At 41.1% G+C, this 26,690-nt stretch overlaps 1 protein-coding gene across 6 annotated transcripts in view; it reads left to right on the plus strand.

The window, feature by feature from the left end:
• Nucleotides 1–26,690, plus strand: part of SLX4IP (SLX4 interacting protein) — a 627,226-nt gene that overhangs the window by 216,126 nt on the left and 384,410 nt on the right. The window contains exon 1 of one of the 6 annotated variants that reach the window (XM_078649536.1): nt 2,283–2,369. The exons of the other annotated variants lie outside the window; for them this stretch is intronic. Within the exon in view, the coding sequence (XP_078505662.1) occupies nt 2,367–2,369 (3 nt within the window). The 5' untranslated portion in view covers nt 2,283–2,366. Of the gene's footprint in view, nt 1–2,282; nt 2,370–26,690 lie in introns of those variants that run through there. 6 annotated transcript variants of the gene reach the window in all.

Here is a 26,690-nt window from a genome sequence, read left to right on the forward strand (position 1 = left end):
AAAACATCCCTTTACCACTTTTTTCGTTCAAAAGAGGAAGCAACCTCAGGGACGAACTGGTTCACACAAGACCACGACGCACTATTGAGGAACCCATCCCTACTTCGTGGAATCTCCCTCCAGTCCAGGGACATTACCCTTGCGGGAATTGTTCAGTGTGCCCACAAACTAAAAGAACCTTAAATGTAGACATTGGTACAACCCGACCATGGGTGCTTAAACGCCACACCAACTGTAACAGCGAGAGAGTCATTTACTTAATTACCTGTCCATGTAGTTTGAGGTACATAGGAATGACGACCAGGAAAATTAGGCTACGTATACAGGAACACAAGAGCACAATCAGGCGCAATAAACAAGCGACCCGCCTCACTTCCCATTTCCTCACCGCAAAACATCATGCAGATGAGTTACAATGGGTGGTGTTGGAACAACCCTATATACCTCAACATGTCACAGATGTTTCCCATTTTCTACTAAGAAAAGAACAGAGATGGGTTTACAAATTAAAATGTGACATAGAGGGGTTGAACGATGATATCCCGTGGATACAGCTGTGAGTTTGCCCTGGAAATGTAGTACACTCCCTGATGCCTACGGGAACGGCACTAACAGAACTTTAGTAATAAGCAGTCACATGACGGCCAGGGAACCTGCGCTGCCTCAATATGAGCATTGCCTCTATGTGTACTTTACTCCTTCTGCTTATGAGTCATTTGTGGTTTCTCACATATTTGAAAGACCAAGCGGGAATGAACCGTGCTCTGTTTTTCAGAGCAGTCGGCTATTGTGAAATGCTTATTTTACTCTGGATCCATAAACAAGCAGTTTCCGCTGCATCATGAGCGAGCGATATCGCATAAATAGACGACTTGAGAAGAGATAAAAATAGTGTATTATCTATAGCTAGGACAGCGCTCCATCATATTAGCCTCTTTACATCCAATAGAATTCAAGAAGAATCAGACTGTTTTCAAGAGGTAGACAAGGCTTCTCTATCTGCCCAAGAACTTATGAAACATACTTAAATAAGAGCGTGTTTCAAAAAATCTTCTAAACGATAGTTATTATTTGTAGGGGGTAGGAATAAAATACAAGCAGTGTTAACCGATATATGGTAGTTGCTCTGCAATACTCTATTCCCCCCTTCCATAGAGTACATTAATAACATAGTTAATTAGAAGACATACTAATGCCAAGGAATCCGCGCCGTCTTCATACGAGCACTGAGTCTCGGTGGAAATAACTCGCATATGGGCAAGAAGTCATTGGCGGTTTCTTAGATTTCCGGTTTCAGCCGATAGACCAATCAGGAGTGGACCGTTCTCTGTTTCCAGAGCAGTCTGCCAAATGCAAAATGTCAATCTAACACCAGGTCGAAGAGGAAGTAGCACACGGCTTATTATTAGCATGCGGTGCTCTCGATATGTGAACAACGATTGGCCCGCGTTTGAACAACACAAAGAGCCAATCAAAACGCCAAGAAAGGCAACTCTCTCTAAGGTCCGCAGGCCCACTTCTTATTCTTGCGCACCGCACTGGGTCACCACCTCCCCCTCGGCTTAGAACAGCACGAGGTAACGACGGAGAGGTAGGTGCGCTTGAGGCTGCGTAAGGAATTTTGTTCTGTCCACTTTTTATAGAATTGTCAAACCGGACATGAGATACAAGGAGCGCACCATCCATAGCAATGACAGCGCTCAGATTTGTTCGTCCCTCCGCTTTTTAACATCGGATTTTATTTCAGGAGGGTCGGATTTTCTTAGAGATAAACAGGATAACTTTGTACATGCTTATGATTGAAAAGAACGCTCTTAGAGAAGAGCGTGTCATTTGTATTCTGTTTGGAAGGCTATGGATACATTTTTTTCATTGCTATTGACTAAACGGAGGTCACTTTGCAAAATTGTATCCTTCTAAATACGCCATCAGTCCTACGGCTGTCCTCCTTGCCTATTTGTATCTGTACTGGAATATTAATTTGGATGTATTGATCCAACTAATAAGATGAACTGAAACACATTATTTCAATTAATTCTTTTTAGTGCGTGGCCTCCTTTATCCTGAGCCGTTGCCAGGTGAGGTGAGGTTTCTCATCCCAAAATTTGGGTAAGTTGTAAATAAGAACACATTGTACAATTCAATGCATACGTATATATATATGATAATTGTTGCAATCACCATAACTCTTTGCTGTGTGGTTTTTTCTGTGTTCTCTTATATGTTTTTCCACAGGAGATGATACACCACTTTTGAGAATGTCTGTAGTTTGTCTTTCACAGCACGAAAAGTAAGTGTTGCAGTAGTGATTTATAGGTCCTGACGAAAGCCTATAAAGGCTGAAACATGTTGACCACACAACATCGATGGTAAATAGCAAATTATTATTTTTTCCGCTATTATCACTCTGCTTTTAATTATACCATCTTGATGGGCAGACCTAATAAAGTTTCCTTATTGACATCAAGATAGGTATTTTTAATCACTTGGATCATTATCCTTTCTGTTTCATATATTCTTTTACACTTTCTTCGAGCACTGCAACCAAGCCCTATCAGCCTTTAACTCTGTCATCCTCTCTGGTTGAGGGTTCAACCATTGGGTCCTAAGCTAGCCTCAAGTTCTTCTTGAGGAAGGGCTGAGTGGACACCATTTTTCAAACATGAAATCCCAGATGACGAAGTTCCACTATTGAGTGGGCTGATGGGTACTTTTTATGGGTTCTTATTCTGAACTGAGTTCTTATTCTGAACTATATTTCAATACTCACTATCCTTTGTGTCTCTCCTGAACTATAGTAATCTTCTAGCTCCAGCTACCTTTGTAGAATACTTTATAGGCTCTGCATCGTTTTTGGATCAAACAAAGACCTGTGGCATCTTCCGTGTGTTTAATTGTACAGTTGGGGGACAAGATGCCACTAGGTCTATAAACAAATTTCCCCTTGGGCCCTTCTCCTCTCTGTTGTTTTATGTGTGTAAATTGTTGCCAATTTTCAAAATTGGCAAATTTTGGAATTCGTAGTGTGTTGAAATCTTTCATCTTGGCTATTACAAGACATGTTGTTTGTTGCACAGTTTTGTCCAGGAAAATCATTTCTTGTGGTATCAAGCATACTCTAAACAAAGCCTCAGTTCCCTGAATCTGCCAGTATCTTGTCCCCAAATCGATTTTACATCTATGGTGTCCCTCCAAAAGTCGAAACCATGTACAGAAAGCTGCGAAAGAAAAGAGGCAGCATATATCAGCTTGGTGTCAGTTAGCATATTTTACTTTGCAGGTGATGGTGCAAGCCTATATAAATATGAGTCTGAGGCTGATGTATTGTAACCAGAAAAATAAGCAAACTTCTGTGTAAATGTTTTTGAACTACCCTTTGGTGGTGTAGGGCAGTGCTCCCATTGAGTGCAATTGTAAAGAACACGTGGAACACTTGCTTTATGCAGGAAATGATGGCCGTAATGTTGTAAACAGAACATGTCATAATTTGCTAGCGCCTTATGAGCCGGGGCGTCTACTGCGCTCCGCTAATATCGCGTTGGCTCCCGTTCCGCGAGTATGGAAAGCGAGGGCTGGAGGTCGCTCCTTTTGTTACCTGGCGGCGAAGCTTTGGAATTCGCTTCCTGTCTTCATGAGAAGCACTACGAATCATCTGGCCTTTCGCAAAGCCTTAAAGACCTGGCTTTTCCCTACACCAGCCGTCTAATTCGTTACCCCGCTCTCCTTGGTCTCCTGTCTTTTGGTTTCTGGTTGCGCTGGGATGCCTTGTTGCTGAGGCAGTCATGCGCATTATAAATCCAAAATAAATAAATAAGTAAAATAAATAATTCGATGTACCATCATACAATTTATCAGAGAAAAATACAGTTGAATGCTCTAGGTCTTGTTGCAATTCATGCACTGTATTAATGTCACAATTATCAGAAACAGTACTAGGGATAATCTTATAATTCAAAGAAACTTTGAACAAATATGGAATTTGTAAAAGTTCAGTGGGACCATACTCATCATACGAGACCCTATCCCAAACAATGCCCTTGAGAACTGGAACCTCTGAAATGTTCACCAGGGAAAGGTCTCTTCGTTCACGGTGTGATGATGCATGTGGCTTGAGTACCAAGTTCACCAGTTGTTCTGCAGTTCATTCTTGAAGTTAAAGTCCAATTAGAAGCAGGAAAAAGACTGCCACTAAACCAATCCAGAGGACCAGGAAAAGTAACCCAGTTGGAATCCAAAGGTGTAACCAAGGAGAAAAAAAATGTCCTTTTCAGCCAAAGGTAGCAAATCTGTACTTTCAACCTCAAAGGGGGAGGCAGTGGTTGTGGCGGATTCGAAGCGCCGGAAGAGATCATCAAAGTTGATGAAGTAGGCAGAGGCAATCTGATCAATCTTTGGCAGCTTGCAGGTGTTGTAGAACTGGAAAATGACTCAATCTGTCGTACATTGATGTAGACTTTATTCTTGTCTTGATTCCTAATAGAAATCTGAGTTTCTGAACTAATTGACTGTACAGTAGTTGTTGTTGTAACAGGTTAGAAGAGATACTTCATTGTTGTTTATTGTCTCTCGTTGGAGAGAGGATGCTTCTTCAGTTACTAAAGCTACCATATGAACTTCCTGTACTGTAGCGAGAGGATGCAGGTAGCTACCCAGCAGCACAAACGTCTTACTGTTGAGAATCTGCCACATAGTGTGGTTTGATCAGATCAATGGAGACAAGTCTTTTTTCTTTGTGAAGGCAAAGGGCTTAAGAAGTGCGGTTCTGGTACCTTCATTAGCCATTACAGCTTCAGGCACTCTGTAGGATGACCCAAAATCTTTTGTCCCCAATTATTTCCCTGACTAGATCCCCAACCTACAAGAGCTAGCAAAGCCTTGCCTACCTTCACTTCTCCAGTGGCGGTGCAGTTTACTTGGATATTGCTTTGTTTGTCCCATAATTTGTACAGTTCCTGTAAAACAGCCAAACGTTCATTGATGTCAAAGGGTGTTTCTGTTACCACTGTCCTGGGATTGTCTAGGTCCTGGACCCACATCTTTACCCCCAAACTGGATTTCTTAGGGAGTTCGACCACCCAGTGATTTTTTGGCATGTTGTTGAGTGCCTTCTGGATCCCATATGGACTCAACAGCAACCTGAGCCTAGTACCCTCGCTGTTAAAGACAGCCTAAGTCATGTTTTTTCACCTCTACTACTGAATTTCCCTCAGAATGATAGGGGGGAGCAGTAACGCATGGTCACACCCAATCTTCCCATGGATTCTTTGTACGCCCAAGACCTAAACACCAGACTCTGGTAAGAGTGTAATGTGCCAATTGCATATGTCCCAATAAAGACTTGCAGATTCTTTATAAAATTTGGGCGTCAGTTGACTGCTGTGAGCATACCCAATCATGAGCATAGGAATCGAGAGCAGGAATCCACTGCCACCAAGATATACTTGTATGCCCCGTCTGATTCTAGAAAGCTGCGGTGGTTGTCTTGCTTCGCTTTTCAGGTAATACAGAGTTCCACAAATACCACTCCCCACGGTGGTTCAAACACGGCGAAGCAGGAGACATAAAACACAACAATACCTAGAAAAGGGTGTCACTTTACAAAATGCAAAGACTCTCTTTTTAGAATAAGGCTTGGGGTTTTATTTATGCAATGTTCTCTAACAGAAAGGCTTTCCCAGATGTCAAATGAACAACATTCAAATGTATATAAAGATACATCTTGCCACCTAGTAAGCAACTCCTGAGGCGGAAGCCGGGAGCATTTTAATTTAAATTTATTTTATTTTCTAAGTCACTTGCTGGTTTTTTATGCTGCACTCGACCTAATTTTAAATAACCTCGCAAGATTTAGAAATAGCACAGCCCCCAGCTGACCGGTTTCAGACGATGAGGTTCTGAACAGGGGACGCCGGCTACACCGGGAGCTGCCGACCAGTAACCGCCGCCATCTTGGAGGGAAACGGAGCGGGCAGTGGGCTAGTTGTCAGGCACAGGCAGGAATAAATGGACTCCTTAATGCATATGCGCAGCGGACGCGCTCAGCGGGCGTGCTGAAGGCTCACCAAAGGCAAGCCCGTCTGCGCCTGGCCCGGGCGCAGGGCCAGGACCCCTGGCACTACAACGAGGAAAACATCATCCATCCCGCCTTTGCAAAAACAGGCTATTAAGGCGGTAATTCGCAAATACGATTCCGTTTTTTTAAAAACCATCAGCAATTCTCTATCGCCTAACTGTGTCAGAGCCCACAACATCACTGATCCATTTGTCTGCACTCAATGTGGCTTTTACCTTAATGCTAAGGAAAACGAAAACACAGCACATACTGATAAACTAAACCCTCCCCCACCGAAGACATACAAGATGACAAGCATAAACTGCCGGTCGCTACCCAAACATAAAGCGAATATGTTTGACCTTCTTCTTAATGACCAACCAGATGCGGTTTTTCTCACGGAAACCTGGCTCCATGAGAGCTCAGGACCGGATATAGCAGTAGCCTTACCTTTTAATTATGCCATAGTAAGAGTCGATAGAACACAAAAAAACTTCTGCTGCACCTTAGATAAGCTCCCTATTGCGACATGTGAAGCTGCCCTTTTCAAACTCACTCTCTCCCCCAATTTTATTTATTCTGGTGTACTTATATATCGGCCCCCAGAGCACCTTGCAAATTGGATTCCCACTCCGATGGAAGAGATCTCATTTCAAATAACAAACAAGGCTAATTTTACAGTTTTAGGAGACATAAATCTACATTTGGAAGATTCCACTTGCAAAAATAGTACCAGACTTATTTCTGATATGGCTTCCCAAAACCTAAAACTGTTAAACTCCGGCCCCACCCATAAAGCCGGACACCTCTTGGATCCCATTTTTTCAAATTTAAGTACAATCACCTGCTGGCCGGCCCTACCAACTAGCTGGTCTGACCACCATCAGATCAACTTCTCTCTGACCTCTCCATATGATAAGAATATAGCAAACAATGCAGAAAATACAGGGAAAATACAGAGAAAATACAGAGAAATTGGAAAAAGTTAGACATTGAAAAATGTAATAAATGTCTTGATGCTCATAAACCATCCTTAGAGCAAAAGGCTGATCCCCTCGCCGAGGCAGTGCAAAGCTGGCTCTCTGAAGCCATCGACACTTGCCTCCCCACCACAAAATATAAAAGTACCACCTATCATCCTCTGGCGCCATGGTATAACGATTCTTTAAAGAATTTAAAAACAAACTGTAAGATCCTCGAAAGACAGTGGAGGAGGAAATACGATCAATCAACTAAACAAGTCTATAAAACAGCCTTGAAAAAATATCACAAAGAATGTAAGCAAGCACGGGCTACCTTTGAGAATCTAACCATCTCAAAGGCGTCAAACTGTGCAAAAACACTGTTTAACACAGTTAAAGTTTTGGCAGGCTCGGAGACCATAGCCAAACCACCAATACTTTCTCAAACTAAATGTGAAGAACTAGCTGCCTTCTTCATAGATAAAGTTGAAGGAATTTACCAAGAAATTGTTTCACAAGGACCTGTATATGATAGCTCAGTGAGCCTTAATGCATCCGTGCCTGAGAAATCCTTTTTCCTCGCGGCGCAAGAATTTAGTCAAAATAACGCAGACTGTGCACTAATGGACTGCCTCTCCCCTAACAACTGAAAATGTAGAAATTCTACTTAAATCAATCAAATCTGGTTCACCGAAGGATCCCTGCCAGTCAATATCCTTAAACAACTAAATCACTCAGTGATGTCAATTCTAACCCATCTTTTAAATGCATCAATCAAAGAATCAATAATTCCTCCTTCTTGGAAACATGCCATGATCCACCCACTATTAAAAAAAACAAATGCAGACACAGCCGATACAAAAGATTATCGTGCCATATTACTGCTTCCAATTCTATAAAAAATCTTAGAAAAACATATACATATACACATGACACAATATGTAACAACACACCAACTACTTCACTCCTCACAGTCAGGCTTTCGAGCAGGTTTCTCGACAGAAACTACACTTCTTGGTGTTACTGAAGCAATCCGTCAAAACTTAGATAGTGGAGAAACGGTGGCGCTCGTCTTATTAGACTTGAGCGCCGCTTTTGATACCATACACTGTGCTCATAAACACACAGAGTAAAATAGGAATAGGCGGAGCTGCTCTCAAATGGATCCAGGCCTTTCTTTTAAACAGATCCTTCCAAGTCTTTTCCCAAAACGCCCGCTCCAAAACCTACTCCTGCGCACATGGTGTACCACAGGGCTCTATTCGGAGCCCACTACTTTTTAATCTTTACGTAAAACCATTGGCGGAGCTGGCAGAACAATCTGGACTCACAATTTACTCATATGCAGATGATTCCCTAATTATGTTTTCACTATCAGCACAAAACCCTAAAGACACATCAACACTTAAAACAGGGCTAACTAACATCGCAACCTGGATGCAAACAAACTTTCTAAAACTGAATGGAGGGAAAACAGAGGTAATAATACTGGGAAAGCAGAAACATCTATGGAGCCCGCAACATTGGCCAGAGAAAATGGGCACCCTCCCCATTCCGGTATCACAAGTGCGTAACCTAGGCATGCTCCTTGATGATACTCTAAGTATGCATGCACAATCAGTAAAAGTCGCAGCCACTTGTTTCACCATCATCAAATGGCTGAGGAAAATATGCTGGATGTTGCCAGATACAACAAAAAAACTGTAATCAATGCCTTAATCACTTCCCGGCTTGACTACGGTAATGTTCTCTATGTAGGTTCAAATAAACCGATTCTCCACAGATTACAGAAGGCACAAAATGTGTCAATAAGACTATTATGTAAGGTACCAAAAAGAGAATCGATCTCCGGATTTCGACGCAAACTGCATTGGCTAAATATAGAAAATCGAGTGAAGTTTAAAACACTCACTTACATGCACAAAATCAAATCCAACATAGCCCCCAATTACCTCCGTTCTCTGGTCAAACCCTACATTCCATCTAGAAATCTAAGATCAACCTCACATGGACGCTTTATGGTCCCTAAATATAAACTAGCACGAATTGGAGGGAAATCCTTCTCTTATCTAGGACCATCGTATTGGAACTCCCTCCCTATCTCACTTAGAAATAAAACAAACTACTCCAGCTTCCGAAAGTTGCTAAAAACCTCGCTGTTTGACAAATAAGATGCCCAAGTTTCCATCCTGTCAAGGCCTTTCTGCGCCGGAAAACCCTTTTTAGGTAGCTGCTGCGCAATACAAATTCTAATATTAATAATAATAATATATATTTATATGCAAACAATAATAACACACTTGGTAAATTCAACAGTTAAATACATGGATAATAATATGAAATACATGTAGCAAATAGTATGAGGTAAAACTCAAGCAAATAATACGGGACGTCCTGCAAGAGTTCTTAAAGATATATGTACACTAAATACATCAAATGATTACTTTGGATGTGCACCGTGACTCACTCACACATCACAAAGAAAACACGTCAAATTATCAAAGCCACTGGCCACACATCACAATGGCAATAATCAAAACTCAACACTTCACCTGGTGCAAACCTTGCATCTTAGCCCACTCCAGACCGGGGGATTTAACAGCCGGGGATAAGAGCCTCAGCAACCAGGGCTCCCCTGTACCAAAGTAGACACATCCGTCCCCATTCGGGTCCTAAAATCCCGGTTTCGAAGACAACAACCCTCAGCTTTATAATCTCAAAACACACTAGAAGGTTCGAGAGTCTTTCCCTCTGCACCAAGGAAACTTACTGGAACTGGCCAGTTTCCAGGCAAGCATTTCACGGCAAGAAGAAGTTCCCATGTTCCCTCTACATTCTATGTTCCAGCCTTTATCTTGACGAAGCTTATGAAAGCCTTCCAGGGTCAAACACTCCGGGGGCCTGTCTGTGCGCGCAGAAAAGCTCAAGCAAGGCAGAGTCAGAATTCTGGATGACATGAGGCCATGTCAAAGCCAGTAGTAAGAACTTCATAATACCTCCCAATGTACAACATAATGCACATTTGTGCACCACTGTTTATAGCATCACATGCTTCATCTCTCAATGTACAACACAATGCACATGCGTACACCACTGCTCATAGCACTGCATTTTGACACCAAAAAGTACATTCCACACTTCTCTCTCATGCTTTCAAATGCACATTCCACACATTCTGTTCTTGGCAAGGCTGTTCTACTCTGGGACAGCTCCCACTTCAAAACTACGAGAAGAAATTGTAGTGTAGCTCCTATTTTCCCAATAGGCTCTGCGCATTGGAATAGTACCTACAGCAGTAAAGGCCTAGGCCAGACGTTAACTAGGTCTACTACTGTCGATACTAGACTTAATTTTTGGGTTTGCCAGCTAAGCTCAGAGTTCGCTAGAAACTTTCTCGAATGTTCAAGGAAGGATGAACTCCCCTGATTAGACAAGAAGGGATTTAGTTTCTGACAACCATAGAACATGACAACTTTGCTCTCCCCTAATCAAGAGTCAATCTCGAGAGTCGTGTGAGCACAAGGCAATTATTTTACTCAGTCAGTACGTGCATTCTTAGTCTCATCAGAATGTAGAGAAAAGGAAGAGACGGGCGTGTTCAATAAAAGATGTTATTTATTGATCAGTCTCTTTTCTCGTACAAGAGAAATGGATCGATATTATTGCAATACTTATAGTTAAGTAAAGTGCATACATTAGAAGCAATAGTATAAAATAATACTGTAAAAACATTGATATGGTTTCTGAGCCATATGATGTTTAAAATGATTAAAATATATTTACATACACATATACATTTGACTAAACGTACTCAACTGGTGTTTCTAAATACGCCTACCCCGTGTACCTGACCTAAGTCTAATGCGTGGGCGGGAATAGAAAGTTACAGTTTAGTTTAAGTTTGTTTTTGCCAAGTGAATAACTAAAGAATTCTCTAGGAGGGGTTATTCAGTTCTGTACCTGGAATTTAGGATGAATGAGGAATGGTATCTCTTTCTCTGCTCTCGATATTCCAGGCTGCCTGCGAGGGCTGCCCAGAAGCGCCGGTGCTGGGTCTCTCGGCTTGAGATAGCAGCGCGTCTCTCAGCGCGTCAGGAAGGCGGGGCTGCTGCCTGCGGGGTCTGCTTCTGCTCTCGGCTTCGGCAAGTATGGCTGCTCCGTCTTGTCACCACGCGTGTGTTTGCATAGGGCAAGGTCGGCAATATTTATACCTTAAAGGTGCCGAGATTGACGTAAGGATGGACATAGGTACGTCGATAAAGATGTCATACGACTTGCTCGTTAGCACATTCTTTACTAAAGTTCTCTGTGAAATCAAAACAATGGCCGCACGGATTATCCAGGTTGTCATAGGTTTGATTTGTTATGAGAACGTCGTATGCCTTATCAGGGGCTGGAGGAATATCGCTTGTCTAATTAGATCTCAAGCGTTATGACCTAATCAGATAACACGTTCCTGTGCCGTAGTGTGACTGCGTCAGATAACGGTATCTGCATCATGGGGGATTTCTTGCCTCATGGGCTGACTGTTAGTTAACTAGCTAGTAAGTTTAACCAGAATAGGGTCAGGAATAGGGGGATCGAATCAGAACCTATAGAAATACACGACACCCACTCCACGCTAACTATGGTCATATCTACTAATCTATGCATAGTATAACATAGTACAACATACTATAGAGTATAGTGTATACCTTACCACCCCAAAATACATAAATGCATTTCGAAATTTTCAAATATACTGAAAAATTGCAGTCATATATATTGTATGCACTTAAGCTATGAATTAAATGCAAAAGTGAACACGCATTGTTATGCATTATTGATTGTTGGTATATGAGAAATACACATGAAATGGCTCTTAATATGGCTATACAGAAAAAAAGTCGAAACCATTTCATCACATAAAATCTATTGCGAACATACCAGCGGGCAGCTAAAGTCTATAAAGTCTATAAAGTATCTAAAATAGAAATCTTAGTTCTCTAGGAATAGTCTCTTACTTTAAGCAGAAAATCAGTGTCCCGGGAAAAAATATATAGAAAAATATTTTAAGGGCTTGCTGAAAAAAGTTGCTGTCCGTGAACTGGATTGTAATTGTTCATGTGACTTTATTTTTAAAGTTGAAGGCCGAATTCAGGGAACGCCGTGTGCGAGTTTACTCAAAAGTCTCTATTTCTGTTCCGGAGAGAACATCATATCATTCAGGCTTTCGAAAAAACTGTCAACAGCTTCATGGGAAAGTTCCTCTAAGTCGGAAATAGGGGTAACCATGCATTCATGCGCATGATTGTCTCCATTGACATTCTGATTTGCATTGCTGACAGAAGGTCGTACCTGTTCGATGCTGCTTTCATCTTGAACTTCACTACTCTTCAATCGCAGTGGTGAAGATTCCAGGAATGCCGTCATCAGAATTGGCAGCCTTTGAGGGCAGCACAGTGCGTGAACCTTGGTAGGAACCAACAGTGTATCTGCATCCACCGGCGCATCCGATTGTAGCGTCAGACAGGTGTCTAACACGCATTCTTCTCCGCATAGCAGACACCTTAGTACAGGTAAAACACACCTTTGCCACATTGGTCGAAATGATAGAAACCAAGTCATGTTTAGGTCTCTAAGCCGGGATAGTCCCAGGATTTTTGATATCCGGTCCCGGTATCCAATGGCTAGGATCGTATCTTCCATTGTCGCGAGAGTTTGATCTGTGACATGGGTTGCCATAACGAAAAATAAGGACTAGGAATAGGATTCCTGCAATTAGTCCTAGGATCAGGGGAAGTCCGCCAAAAATCGAATGGACGAAGTCTGGAAAAATACCCAGTATGGCTTTGAATGGTGTTAATGCCATCGAAAATACTGTCTTAAATACCCTTGAGACCCCTGTGGTATCAGAAATATTTAAGATTTCGCTCAGGATTTCCGCGAAATGTACGGGGGAATTAGTTGATAATAATGTATGTATCTCTGCAGTCGTCCTTGCGACTTGTAGATCATACGTTTCTTTAGATGACGTGAGCCTTGTAGGCGTCTGAAGAAGCACTGTTTTCATTCTGCTTAAAGTGTCTATTCGAATAGAAGTAATTTTCAGACCGGGCCATGCCCTTGCCTCCCTGTCTGGAAAGGAGCTGGGGAACAAAGAACGTCCACAGCACTTGACCTTCGCCGTCGTAGTGACGAGATAAGGAGTCCCGGGCATAAGACTACAGCATCTGCGGTCTACAATAAGAATGTAACTCCCATTATAGAGTCTTTGAAAGAATGGTTCTATTTCAGTTGCAGGTGCGCCTTGCTGGTGACATGAAAGGTTGTATGAATTCCCTTCACAGGCTCCGTGCAAACTAATACCGTTACACAGAAGCGTGCCGCTTAGTGACATAGCACAATTGATGCCACTAAGAAACACTTTCTGTCCTTTGTTACTGATACATGCATGTGAATAGGGCAGGTTCCATGTTGTTTTAAGGTACCCCTTTCCCAATTTCTCGTACATGCCAGCCTGTATATATTTTTGGCAGTATTGAAACCTGAAGGTTGAGATTGGAATATTTATGATTCCGTGGATTATCCATTCACTGACAGGTCGTTCTGACATTGTCAACGGTAATCTTTCTAGTTTTTCAATGCTCAAGATTGTATAATCAGCACCCTTCTGCGCCATACCGATCTGTCTATCAGTAAGGTTAAAGATTTGAAATAGTGACGTTGTGTTGATTAAACGCCAAGGCACATAGCCTGAACGCAGATTTTGTAACGTCCAGCCAAGCTGTACAATAGAACGCAATTGTGACTGACCATGTTGTAATAACAGTAAGTCTTGCGATAATATATCGATTGCTGAAGACACAATGCTGTCCAATGAAAAAATTCTGGAGGACAGAGTCATTAACCCATTGTCCACTACAGAAAGTGATTTTTCCAAATTAATACGGTCAATTTCCCGTATTCTTTCTGCTGTCTCAATTTGAGTAACCTTCCAGGCCTCATTGTATGCTGCATATACAGAGGCTGCTATGAAACGCTTTTGACGCTGTTTGCGTGGTCCCATTATGAAATCACGCAAGTCAGCACCATCAGTAAGTAAAGTTAGGTGTTGCTTAATTTCAGGCAGTGTGGAAGTTTGTAGCCATTGAAGGCATAATTTGCCCACACTGTAGGTTGTTATTATCCCTGGGTGATGTCTTTGGGGATATCTAGGGTCTGGCCTGTTCATTTTGAAACCCTGTGTTTTATTCAGGAATCTATCTTGACAGTTATTTGTATCTGTGGGCCAGATCAACCATTGTTTCCAATCAGGATGTGTTCTGTTTTGGTTAAGTATATGGTTTATGTCTATTTCTTCATCTGTTTCAGAGTTATTGCTAAACATTGTTGGCTTTGGAATAGACAGGTTATTTAAATCTTTGATTTTGGCTAAGCCAAGACAGGTGGTTTGTTGAACGGTGTCATTTAAAAATATCATTTGTTCTGGGATCATGCAGGCTCTAAACAAAGCTTCTATACCCTGTACTTGCCATTCTTTTGTACCCCAAACACTTTTCAAATCAACATGTTTGTCCCAATAATCAAATCCAAAAGTATTCATTTTTTCAAAGAAAGAATCTGAATATATCAATTTTGTGTTGGTTATCATGGTTTTCATCCCTGTCTTGTTTGACAATTTGTAATAAAATGTTTCAGCATTAGTTATGTTAAAACCTGAAAAATATGAATATTTGCCATACACGGTTCTAGAGCTCCCTTTTGGAGGTGTAGCACAATGTTCCCATTGATTAAAATTTAAAACATTTCTAGGTTGTGCAGATTTATGCAAGAAATGGTTACCATAATGGTTATAGCAGTACATGCTGTCATAATTTGTAGAACCCTGCAAATAATCATGTTTTGTAAATTTAGCAGACATTACTAAGTCAGACATCATATTGTTTATACTTTCAAAGTCCCAATCATCAGCAAATGAGTTTGGTTTTGCAAAGTCACTCAAGGAGATCTTGATTTGGTGTGGATATTTCAGGATCTCGACCGGACCATAAATTTCATAGTCAGTGTTGTCCCAGGCTACCCCACCAGATATTGGAATTGCTGTGAAGTTGGCTGAAGAAAGTTCTGAAGAAAGTTCTCTTTTCTCGACGTGTGAAGATGTGTGTGGTTTGAGGACCAAGTTGATGTTCTGACTTGCTGTGTCCATTTTAGCATATTTTCCCTCAATGAAGCGTCCCAAGGTAAATACCATGATGAGCCAAAGTATGAGGATAAATGCACCAAAACCCACCCAAAATTCAATCCATGGAGAAACTAGATATGTTTCTTTCAGTTGTTTCAAAAGTTCCTTCGCTTTGTCTTTAAAGGATTTTGATGATGGCTGTGTCTTTTGTTCGCTGAAGCCTTCAGAGGAATCATCGAAGTTGATGAAGTAACCGGATGCAGTTCTGTCAATTGTTCCAATTGGTTCAGGATTTTTGTTTCTTGCATTTTCACTTGGTACTTCTGTATAGATTGGTGTGTCTCTGCTAAATGTCTTTATTTGGGTTTTCAGAGGTCTAAGTTCTATTGCATTGTTGCATAGTCCTTGTTGTTCTTCTGTAGGCGTTTCGAATGTGATGAGCCTCTTTGATAGGACCTCTGTACTGGTAGCAAACCTTGGTGTTCTGCTACTTATTGGGAGTCCACTTGGCCTACTGTTGGTTATCGGCCACATGTTGTGGTTTTACCAGGTCGATGGATACAACTCGGTTCTCCTTTTTTCCAGCAAGTGGCGGTAGTACAACTGATCTTGTCCCGTTGACAGACAATACAGGAACTGCTTTTCTGTAAGAAGGCCCAAATTCCTTCTTTACCGCGATCTTCTCCCTGACTAGATCCCCGACTTTTGGAATCCAGACAGGTCTTGCTGGGACAGGTGGTGATTCTTCAGTGGTCGTTGGCTGTTCTTTCAACTGTATGTTGCTCAGGTCTTTTCTTGTTTTGTTTAAGTCCTGCAAAATAGCCAAACGGTCTTTGACATCAAAGCTTTTTTCTGTTACCACTGAAGTCTGACTATCAAGGTCAGAGATCAACATCCTAGTTCCGAATAATAATTCGTACGGACTGAATCCCTTCAGAGAATTTCTTGGCAAGTTATTTAGACTACGTTGGACACTTATTAGATGTTTGACCCACCCAGCTCCCGAACCTAATATCCTTTCTATTATAGATTGCTTTCTGTCTTGGTTTTTTCTTTACACCATCCCATACCCTCAGGAAGGAAGTGAGAAGATTCCCGCTGGGCTGTGCTCATTTGGCCATTCTTTCCCCCCCCCAGGCTGGATTTCCTGAGAAAAAGAAAAAAAAAATGGTCGAACGTAGCATGCTCTTAGCGTATATGCCATTTAGACTCGCAAATCTTGTATAACAGTCCGGACGTCAGCCGAGTGCTGTGGATCTACATTATAAGTGGGAACTAGCCTGTATATGTTAATCGCAAGCCATTTTTTTTAGTGGTGATGTTATCTGCCTTGATACGACGAGGTATTAAACTGCTTCTCTCCCCACTGCGATCTCTGTTGCAGTTTGGGCAGTTTTTTACAAACATGGTGTAGTGCAGGCTCATGCCTGGCCACCAGTACCGTGATTGTAATTCTTCCAGAGAATCTTTTAATTTAAGGTGTCTGAGACCCTCGCCCATGTGTGCGTCTGCGATTAACAAGTTTCTCCTGTCCATGTTTGGAATCACTCTATCCCCCACTCCAGGGATTCGAGCAAAAGGAATGGAGTTTGCATCTATGATGTATGTGTAATTGAGTGGATAGTTGATCGGTAACGCCGAGCAGTCGCCTTTTGATGACGTTTTTACTGCCAGCACTGTTTCGCCGTCAATGTATTTTAATGTACGCTTTTTTCGATCTACGGGAGCCGGTTTACTGGCTGCCGCTGCGGCTGTTTCAGCCAATGAATTCCCTACAACGTGAACGCCATCACGCTGGTGACTCAGTGAGTGTGTCACGTGAGTCTTTGGTAGTTCTTTTTTCAAAAGAGCTACCTGTTCCCAGAGCAGTCTCTGCTTTATTGGTGCATCCGTGTCATCTTTGTAATCGTTCTGAATCCAGGTCTGCAAATCCTTGTTATATGCTTTGACGCAGAAATATGAATCTGACACTATAAGTGTCGGGAATTCGCGATCCGCATTATCTAGCGCCATTTTCAAAGCTAATATTTCAGTTTGTAGTTCTGAATTAGTTTCTACTGAGTGTGATTTTGTTAATAGAGGTCTTAGTTTACCTCCGTGCCACACTTCTTTTGTAATCTCACATGTGGGATTGTATGCATGTTCTCCCCAAACGGAGGGTTGAGCATGTCCGTCTGTATAGATTACACAGGCGTAATGTCGTAGAGGCAGAATGTCGATTGGCAGAGGATACGTTTTTTCATATTTTAGATTTTTTAATTCTTCTAGTTCTGGATCAAAGAAGTAATATACTTTGTCCGTTGTGATTGAATTTACCCATTGTAACCATTCTGGATCCAATGTTGTTGTTGGTAAATTACACGGTGTTGTTAATGCCTCAAAGGCTGATTCTGCTGTTCTGACTGTGATATGTCTACCGTCAGCTATGTCTTTTTCTCTAGCTATTGCGGTTTGAACTGCTTGAACAATTTTTCCTTTGTTGTTGAATCTCTGTTCAGCTTTTGTGTATAAATGTGATTTGAATGCAATTGGTACCTTATCTCCCTCATTAGAGGTTAGGTATGTGAATCCGCATCTCCCTGGGATGACTCGGATCACAAGGTTGCGTGTATTATCACGGGTTTCTAATTTTGTTTTAATTAGCATGTCTGTTTGTAAGGATCTCAAAATTTCTGTGTGTGCTTGAGTCCAACTGGATCTTTTAAAGTCTGGTTTAATTAGATCGTAAAGGGGTTTGACCCTTTCTGCGTAATTTGCAATGTAAGTTCTTCCGAAATTTAGGAAGCCTAGAATTGACTGTAGGTTTTTTAGTGTTTTAGGAGCTTGGATTACGGCACATTTCTCTAGGAAATTGTCTGCCAGGCTTTTGCCTTCACTTGATAACTCATATCCTAAGAATAGGACCGTCAGATGGGCAATTCTGGACTTTTTGAAGTTGAATTTGTAACCCTCTGCAGCGAAACCAAGTATTATGGTGTTCACTCTTTTCAAGTGAGTTTCCAAGTCATCATCTGTTAAGTAAATGTCATCGACATAAGATAATGCTTCATCATCATATAGTTGTAGTAATTCTGTTACTCTCGCTGAGAATACCCCCGGGCTGTTCTTGTACCCCTGGGCTAACCGACAGAATTGTTTTTGAGTGCCATTTACTGAGAATGCAGTTAAATATCTGCTCTCTGGTGCTATGTTTTGACAAAAGAATCCGTTGGAGATGTCCAAGGTTGTTTTGTATTTTTTGCGCACTATGTTATTCATTAGTGCAGCACTGTGTGAGTTTTGCACTGCAAAAGTTTTGCAACATGTGTTAAGGTGTCGGTAATCCAAAACTAGATGGTACGAATTGTCTGGTTTGGAGACCGGAAACAAAGGATTGTTCATTTGTGAGGTGCAAGTTTCAATCACCCCCTGGTATTCTAGCTGATCTAGTATTTCATTTACTTGTTTTTTAGCTTCTTGCTTAATTGGGTACTGCCTTTGTGCAGTAGGTTGTGATTTTAACTGGACTTTGTGAGGAGGAGAATCCTCATCCCATCCTACGTGATTTTTATATAAAGCAGGTGCTAAGGCCACTGCCCACTTTCTAGCAAGTGTATATTTTTTATGAATCGGTATTTGATTCGAGAAGGCAGGCATAATTACTTCTTCGCCATGAGGGCACTCCCTGACAAACTCTGGTGGCCAGTCTTTTTCAGCTAGAAGGATGTCATAGCCCTTGGATAGGTTATCCCAAAATAGTCCCCTTATTTTCCTAGTCTTATCTCCCTCTATACGTAATGTTATCTCGTATATTTTGTGGGGCTTGCTAACTCTGGTATCTGTAGTTTCCACTTGAAGGTATTCATTCGTGTCCACTGTCTCCAGATGATTCATAAGGACTTTGCGAGCTATGCTCACCTCTGCTGCGCTGTCTAGCATTGTCTGAGCCCATTCTCCGTTTTTCAGTTGTGTCCTCAGTATTCTCGGCATTGTTAACTACCTTGATACTGGCTACCTTCTTTTTTGGAAATTGTGATTTCTTTTTCAGTTGAGCAGGTTCCTTGTCTTTGGACTTGGCGTGCTCTTCTGATCGTCCTCTTCTTTCCGATTTCTGCGAGGAATTCTGAAAAGATTGAGACGGACGTGTATCAATGTCTTGATATCTATCAGGTTTTTTAATATTATCCCTATTTCTAAGGTTATATCTATTCCCAGAGGGTTCACTCTGAGGTGACCTTTGTCTCGGGTTTGGAGATTTCTCTCTTCGCCTAGGAGACCTTCCTCTGGACTGGAATTTCTTTTCTTTAGGATTGGATTGTTTATTTCCATCCCAGTTCTTTTTTGGTGAATTATTATTAAAAAATATTTTTTCTGGACTTGTAGTCAGTTGCGGTTTTACTGGTATTCCACCTAGACTATCTCTGCCTAGTTCTTCATAGGATTTTTCTATGATTCTGGCAATTTCAGCTGGTTGGTCTGCTATATCTGTCTCTTTTAACCTCTGGCGGATCGCCACGTTTGCTGCTTCACCCTTTATGTTGGCTAGTAATATAGCCGAGACCTGCTTGAAGTCTTTCAGTAATTTCATACCAAGAGTTAAAGCAGGTTCTGGACCGTATTCATCTTGAATTTGTTTTAGCACATCTGGTATTACCGAAATGGATGGAACACCGTGCGTTTTTGTGTAGATTGAAGCAAAGACCGTACCCCAAGTGTCACAGTCCTCAATGTGTGGTGCGATTCCCATTGGGAGACATATAGTCAGAATCCTGTGCTTTTCTAATGGGGTGGTGTCAGGAAACACCGCCTCTATTTGGGTGATTTTCTGTGCCAACCAGAATGGTATCTGTTCCCGTTTAGCTGGAACTTTACCTAGGCAGGATTGGATGTTCTGTGGTGTGATTTTATTTGTGTTCCCCTGGTGAGGGGTCAGCTGTGGAATTTTAATCGCTGGCTGAATTGTTGAAGTCCGCATTACATACTGAACTAATTGTCTGTGAATTTTTAGTAGTTGTTTTAGCTGTATTAATAGCTCTGGTGCAGTCATCTCGTCGATGTCTGGATGTGGTGTGTATCCGGCTAAGACCGGCCACGTTGCTCCTGGTCTTCCTAAAGGACCGAGCCTTGTAATGTGATTATTATGTTTTAGGGCGCCATCAAATAAGAGCAAATGCTCTTGGAATTTGAGTGGTACTTCCACCTCCTCGAAAGGAGTGTACGTTTCAGGAGGTTCCTCTACTTTGTAATAGTGGAAGTACTTTGTTACAGCATTTGCTGCTGGAAAATGTATCCATGTATAGTATACCTCTGTCTGCCGATATTCGTGTGCCTCAATTACGAATATGACTGTGCCACCTCTAGGTGTCAGTCCATTTTCTATAAGTTTTAAGGTTATAGATCTCCTTTTGGCGACCTGGATGAGTATTATATCCGGGTCTGCTGTTTGCATGGTAGCATCAGCATCTGCTATTTCAGTAGCTAATCTAATTGCCTCTCTTTCTCCATCACTGTCTCCCATTTTACTGACAGGATGGTATTATTTTTATTTGCAGATCAGGTTTCTTTATGGAAACAGAGATTAGGTGCACAATATTTTGGAACTGTTTTATCCTTCAACGTTGACTAGACCAAGAACCATACATAGGAGTTCCCTCCTGCGAGGTTTTGGAGGATATAATAACCTTTCACCCACTCCAGACGTCTTTGGAGTATTTGGGAGAAGGGGTCTGAGTGAGAAAGCACGACTGAGTTACTCTAAATGTCTTACGTTAGTTTTATTGCCCTTTCCAAACACGTTGGGCGCCATGTAGTGTAGCTCCTATTTTCCCAATAGGCTCTGCGCATTGGAATAGTACCTACAGCAGTAAAGGCCTAGGCCAGACGTTAACTAGGTCTACTACTGTCGATACTAGACTTAATTTTTGGGTTTGCCAGCTAAGCTCAGAGTTCGCTAGAAACTTTCTCGAATGTTCAAGGAAGGATGAACTCCCCTGATTAGACAAGAAGGGATTTAGTTTCTGACAACCATAGAACATGACAACTTTGCTCTCCCCTAATCAAGAGTCAATCTCGAGAGTCGTGTGAGCACAAGGCAATTATTTTACTCAGTCAGTACGTGCATTCTTAGTCTCATCAGAATGTAGAGAAAAGGAAGAGACGGGCGTGTTCAATAAAAGATGTTATTTATTGATCAGTCTCTTTTCTCGTACAAGAGAAATGGATCGATATTATTGCAATACTTATAGTTAAGTAAAGTGCATACATTAGAAGCAATAGTATAAAATAATACTGTAAAAACATTGATATGGTTTCTGAGCCATATGATGTTTAAAATGATTAAAATATATTTACATACACATATACATTTGACTAAACGTACTCAACTGGTGTTTCTAAATACGCCTACCCCGTGTACCTGACCTAAGTCTAATGCGTGGGCGGGAATAGAAAGTTACAGTTTAGTTTAAGTTTGTTTTTGCCAAGTGAATAACTAAAGAATTCTCTAGGAGGGGTTATTCAGTTCTGTACCTGGAATTTAGGATGAATGAGGAATGGTATCTCTTTCTCTGCTCTCGATATTCCAGGCTGCCTGCGAGGGCTGCCCAGAAGCGCCGGTGCTGGGTCTCTCGGCTTGAGATAGCAGCGCGTCTCTCAGTGCGTCAGGAAGGCGGGGCTGCTGCCTGCGGGGTCTGCTTCTGCTCTCGGCTTCGGCAAGTATGGCTGCTCCGTCTTGTCACCACGCGTGTGTTTGCATAGGGCAAGGTCGGCAATATTTATACCTTAAAGGTGCCGAGATTGACGTAAGGATGGACATAGGTACGTCAATAAAGATGTCATACGACTTGCTCGTTAGCACATTCTTTACTAAAGTTCTCTGTGAAATCAAAACAATGGCCGCACGGATTATCCAGGTTGTCATAGGTTTGATTTGTTATGAGAACGTCGTATGCCTTATCAGGGGCTGGAGGAATATCGCTTGTCTAATTAGATCTCAAGCGTTATGACCTAATCAGATAACACGTTCCTGTGCCGTAGTGTGACTGCGTCAGATAACGGTATCTGCATCATGGGGGATTTCTTGCCTCATGGGCTGACTGTTAGTTAACTAGCTAGTAAGTTTAACCAGAATAGGGTCAGGAATAGGGGGATCGAATCAGAACCTATAGAAATACACGACAAAATCTTCAAGAGAAACAAGACATATGCAGGACGTCGTACATTCAGGATAGGATAAAATAACACACCAAAGTCAATTAAAATGATGGTAGTCAAAGGTCATCACATGGTGTCAGACCATAAGAGTTCCTCTAGCACTACAGTGGTCCAAATAGATACAATCAAATGGCTTGTGTGAAATCAGTAGAGGTGTCTGGGGTGGACATGCTACGGTGGAACCCTCTACTGTTGGCAGATGTCGCATTTACAGACAAATTGTTGCAGCCACCCCCGCTTGTGCAGAAACCAGACCCTCTTGTGCAGCTAGTATCAACCCCAGTCTGTGATCTGTGTTTGGTATTACTCTATCCCTATCCACTCCAGGAATGTGAGCATATGGTATTTTTGTGCATCTAACTTGTAGGAGTACTTGAGTGGAAAGCCTTTAGGCAGGTAGGTACCATTGTGTTCAGTTTTGATAGCCACCATGATGTCTCTGTCTATCCTCATGCTAGAACGAGTGATTGCAGCAACTGCAGCAGTGCGAACTGTTGAATTTTGTGGCTTCATCAACCATGGAATTCTGGGCAACGTGAACGGCACCATGTTAATGACTAAATGTGTGTATTACATGAGCCCTTGGCAAGCAATCTTTCAGCTTTACCAACTTCTCCCAAAGCACATACTGCTTTATTGTGCAACTCTTTGAATCTCTGAGGTCTATCTGGCTCAAAAAAATGTAGGTATTTATTACAGGACTGGGTACAGTAATACAAATCACACACTATAAATATGGTGAATCCATTAAACCTATTTTCTTTTTTCTTTTTTCTTTTTTTATTTCCACAGTTGTACCAAGTGACAATATACATGATATTAATCAAATACAATCACAGACAAAAATAGAAAAAAGAAAATAAGATTATCAGTTCAAAAATTTCTTAACATTGGGACGACAAATAACAGCAGATAATAATTCACTCATCCCTCCTCCATATGATCTTTGATAACACCCCAAATTAACATACCTAATCGTTTTTTCTGACCCCCTTCAGTGCATACAGGCTCCATTCCATTTCATATATATTATACAGTTTGGCTCTCCAAAATTGAAATGTAGGTGCCTCGGATTGAAGCCATTCGGTTGCAATACATAAACGCGCTACAGTCATGGCGAGAAATATAAAATGTTTATATCTACATAATACATTGTCATTTACCAGATTTTTCCCCACGCCTAACAACATAAGCGCGGGAGAGATCCTAAACGGGTTATGTAAGACATTAGTAATAAAGGTTTCTACGCTAGTCAAAAACAAGGTTAACTTAGGGCAATTAAAAAATATATGCAGAATATCTGCGTCCGCCCCACCACAGCGGAAGCATTTACCGTCATATTGTGTGCCCCAAGTTGCCATCCGTTTTGGGGTATAATATAACCTAAATACTGTCTTGTATACTTGAGCCTTTAAATTAGCTGACAAGCAAACCTCTTTAGCCATAGTTATAGTATTTTGAATATCAATTTCTGATTCTCCTAATTGATTCTGCCAATACACGTTATATTTATGCATATCATCAATTCTATACTCCATCAAAATCTGATATAGCATACTAATCCTTTTCCTAAGTCGAATGCCCTCCACTAATTTATTAGGGGTGGGTTTGATTGCCTTTTTTTAAAAAAAATCACGTACTTGAAGATATTTAAAAAAAGAGGATTGGGGCAAATTATATTTAGCAACTAAATTTCCATAAGAAACGAATATCGTATCAGTTTCATATAAGTCCCCAATTTTACCTAAACCTTTCTTTGACCAATCTTTTGCCATCCTGTCCCAAAACACAGAGGGAAGCAATTTATCAGCGCTAAAGGGGGTATAATATGTGATTCTACCAAGCTTTATAAGTTTCCGTACCCTTTTCCATACTTTAAAAGCCGAGTCTAGTACCTTAAAGCGTGTATGTTTGTAATAGTTCCCCTCCAACTCCTTTAATAAACATCCCTTTGCATGCTCTCCTATTAACAAAAAAAATATCGATGGAGCTTCCGCTTCTTCCTTGATTGGCTCTCCTGTGACCATAAATCTCATTCTTTGCAGAAAACATACATAATAATAAAATACAAAATCCGGTATCCCTCGCCCTCCCCGTTCCTCTGGTAACGTCAACCATTTCGTTGCACGTCTGATTTTTCCCGGAGCCCAAAGAAATTTCGAACATAAAGACTGAAGTTGTTGTATATATTTCAATGGAAACTCCAATGGGATACTACGAAATAGGTACAGTATCTTAGCTAAAACGCTCATTTTAATGATGTTCCCCCTACCAACTATAGTTAACTGCAGCCGCCCCCACCTCTCAAGTGATTGCTTTATTTGTTGATTTATCTCTTGCCAATTAATATCAATTATCTCTTGCATTTGGGTTTTGATTTTTATACCTAAATATGTTACTTCAGTGGTTGCCCTTAAGTCATTAAATTGTATATTATCTGTGCATAGCACTTGGGTCTTCGCTGAATTTAGCTTATAGCCAGAGATTGCTCCGAAATCACTGGCTAATTGCTCAATCTCCGCTATTGCCCTCTCGGGATCAGTTGTAGTAATGGCAATATCGTCAGCATAAGCAAATACTGAGTGTGGAATATTTTTAACTATAAATGGTATAATATGGGGTGAGTTTAGCAATTTAGTAATAAAGGGGTTTATAAACAAAGCAAAAAGCAGTGGGGAGCAGGGGCACCCTTGTCGTGTCCCTCTAGTTATTAAAATCTTTTCAGACCTCATACCCATCGCCACTATTCTTGCATTTGGTGACTTATATAGAACCTGAATTGTAGTCAGAAAATCCTTACCAAATCCCATCTTTATCATCACATACCATAGATATTGCCACTCCACACGATCAAACGCCTTCTCGGCATCAAGCAAAATAAGCGCCAGATCTCTTTTTTCCGCTTCTGCTATATCGAATAAGGTAATGACCTTATTGATGTGTGTAACCGTACCTCTATTTGGGATAAACCCATGTTGATTTATTGAAACAAGCGGTGTAATTACTTTAGATAGACGATTCGCAATCATTTTAGAATATATCTTGCTATCACAATTAAGCAAGGATATTGGACGATAAGATCCTGGTAATTCAGGAGGCTTCCCTTTTTTAACAAACACCACAATTGAGGCCTCATTCCAAGTATAGGGGGCTTTCCCAGTTTGTGCCGTTCTAAAGGTCTCCAGCATGATATTTTTCAGTTGTTCAAAGTAGCACTTATCTACTTCACCAGGAATAAAATCTGGGCCTGCCGCCTTTCCATTCGGTATATTTTTTACTGCCACCTCCAATTCTTCCATGGAAAAGGGACTATCTAAGAATTCTTTCTCACTATCTGTTAATTTATTAAAAATACCATCTTCCCATACAGAACCAACTACTAAATCTAGCTGGTGAGTATATAGTTCTGCATAAAATTGCTGAAAAATATCAAGTATTTTCCCCCATTCCTCATGAACCATACAATTCTGATCTTGTAACTTAGGAATTAAACGGGAGGTCTCCTTCATTTTTAATCTCAATGCAAGAGATCGACCGATAGACTCCCCATATTCATGAGTATGTCTTCTATTTACTAAATATTTCCGCGCTATCTCTTCACTCCATGCCCCCGTTATATTATCCCGACATCGTGCAACTTTTCCTTCAGCCTCAGAAACATTCAATAAGTTGTCCCTCTTACCGATTTCCTTGATCAAATCTTCTTACACACTCCTTAAACAATTATAAAGTTCTCGCATTTGAGAACGTAATTTATTTTGGCGATAAAGCCCATAACTCAGCGTCTCCCCTCTAAAACAAGCCTTGAATGTATCCCATATTATCTCAATGCTGGCCGAGTTCGCGTTATCATTGATAAATTCTAATATCCACTTAACCATATAAGCTCTATACTGTTCGTCTAAACAGAGCTTTCTGTCATACGTGAAGCTGAGAGATCGATTTATCTCCTTTGCTATTGGACATTCAATTAAAATTGGGGAGTGGTCCGATGATACCCTAGAAAATAACTGTATCTTTGTCCCAGAATGGATAGATGTAGAAATGAAAAAATAATCCAAACGAACAAATTTCTTGTGTGGAGATGAATAATAAGTGTATCCTGGAAGTGTTGGGTGATATTTACTCCAAATATCTATCAAGCCATGATCTGTAACCAAGTTATATAAAGCTTTAAAAACACGTGATTTACGACCATTATAGTTCTCCAGACCAGCAGCTAACTCTCTCGTGTTTAAATTGATATTAAAATCCCCACACAAAATTAAAGGAGATCTCCAGTTCGCAAGTTCAGTATTTAACCATTCCAAGACTTCCCCCT

Source organism: Lissotriton helveticus, chromosome 6, assembly GCF_964261635.1.
Source record: "Lissotriton helveticus chromosome 6, aLisHel1.1, whole genome shotgun sequence".
Taxonomy (NCBI): Eukaryota; Metazoa; Chordata; class Amphibia; order Caudata; family Salamandridae; genus Lissotriton; species Lissotriton helveticus.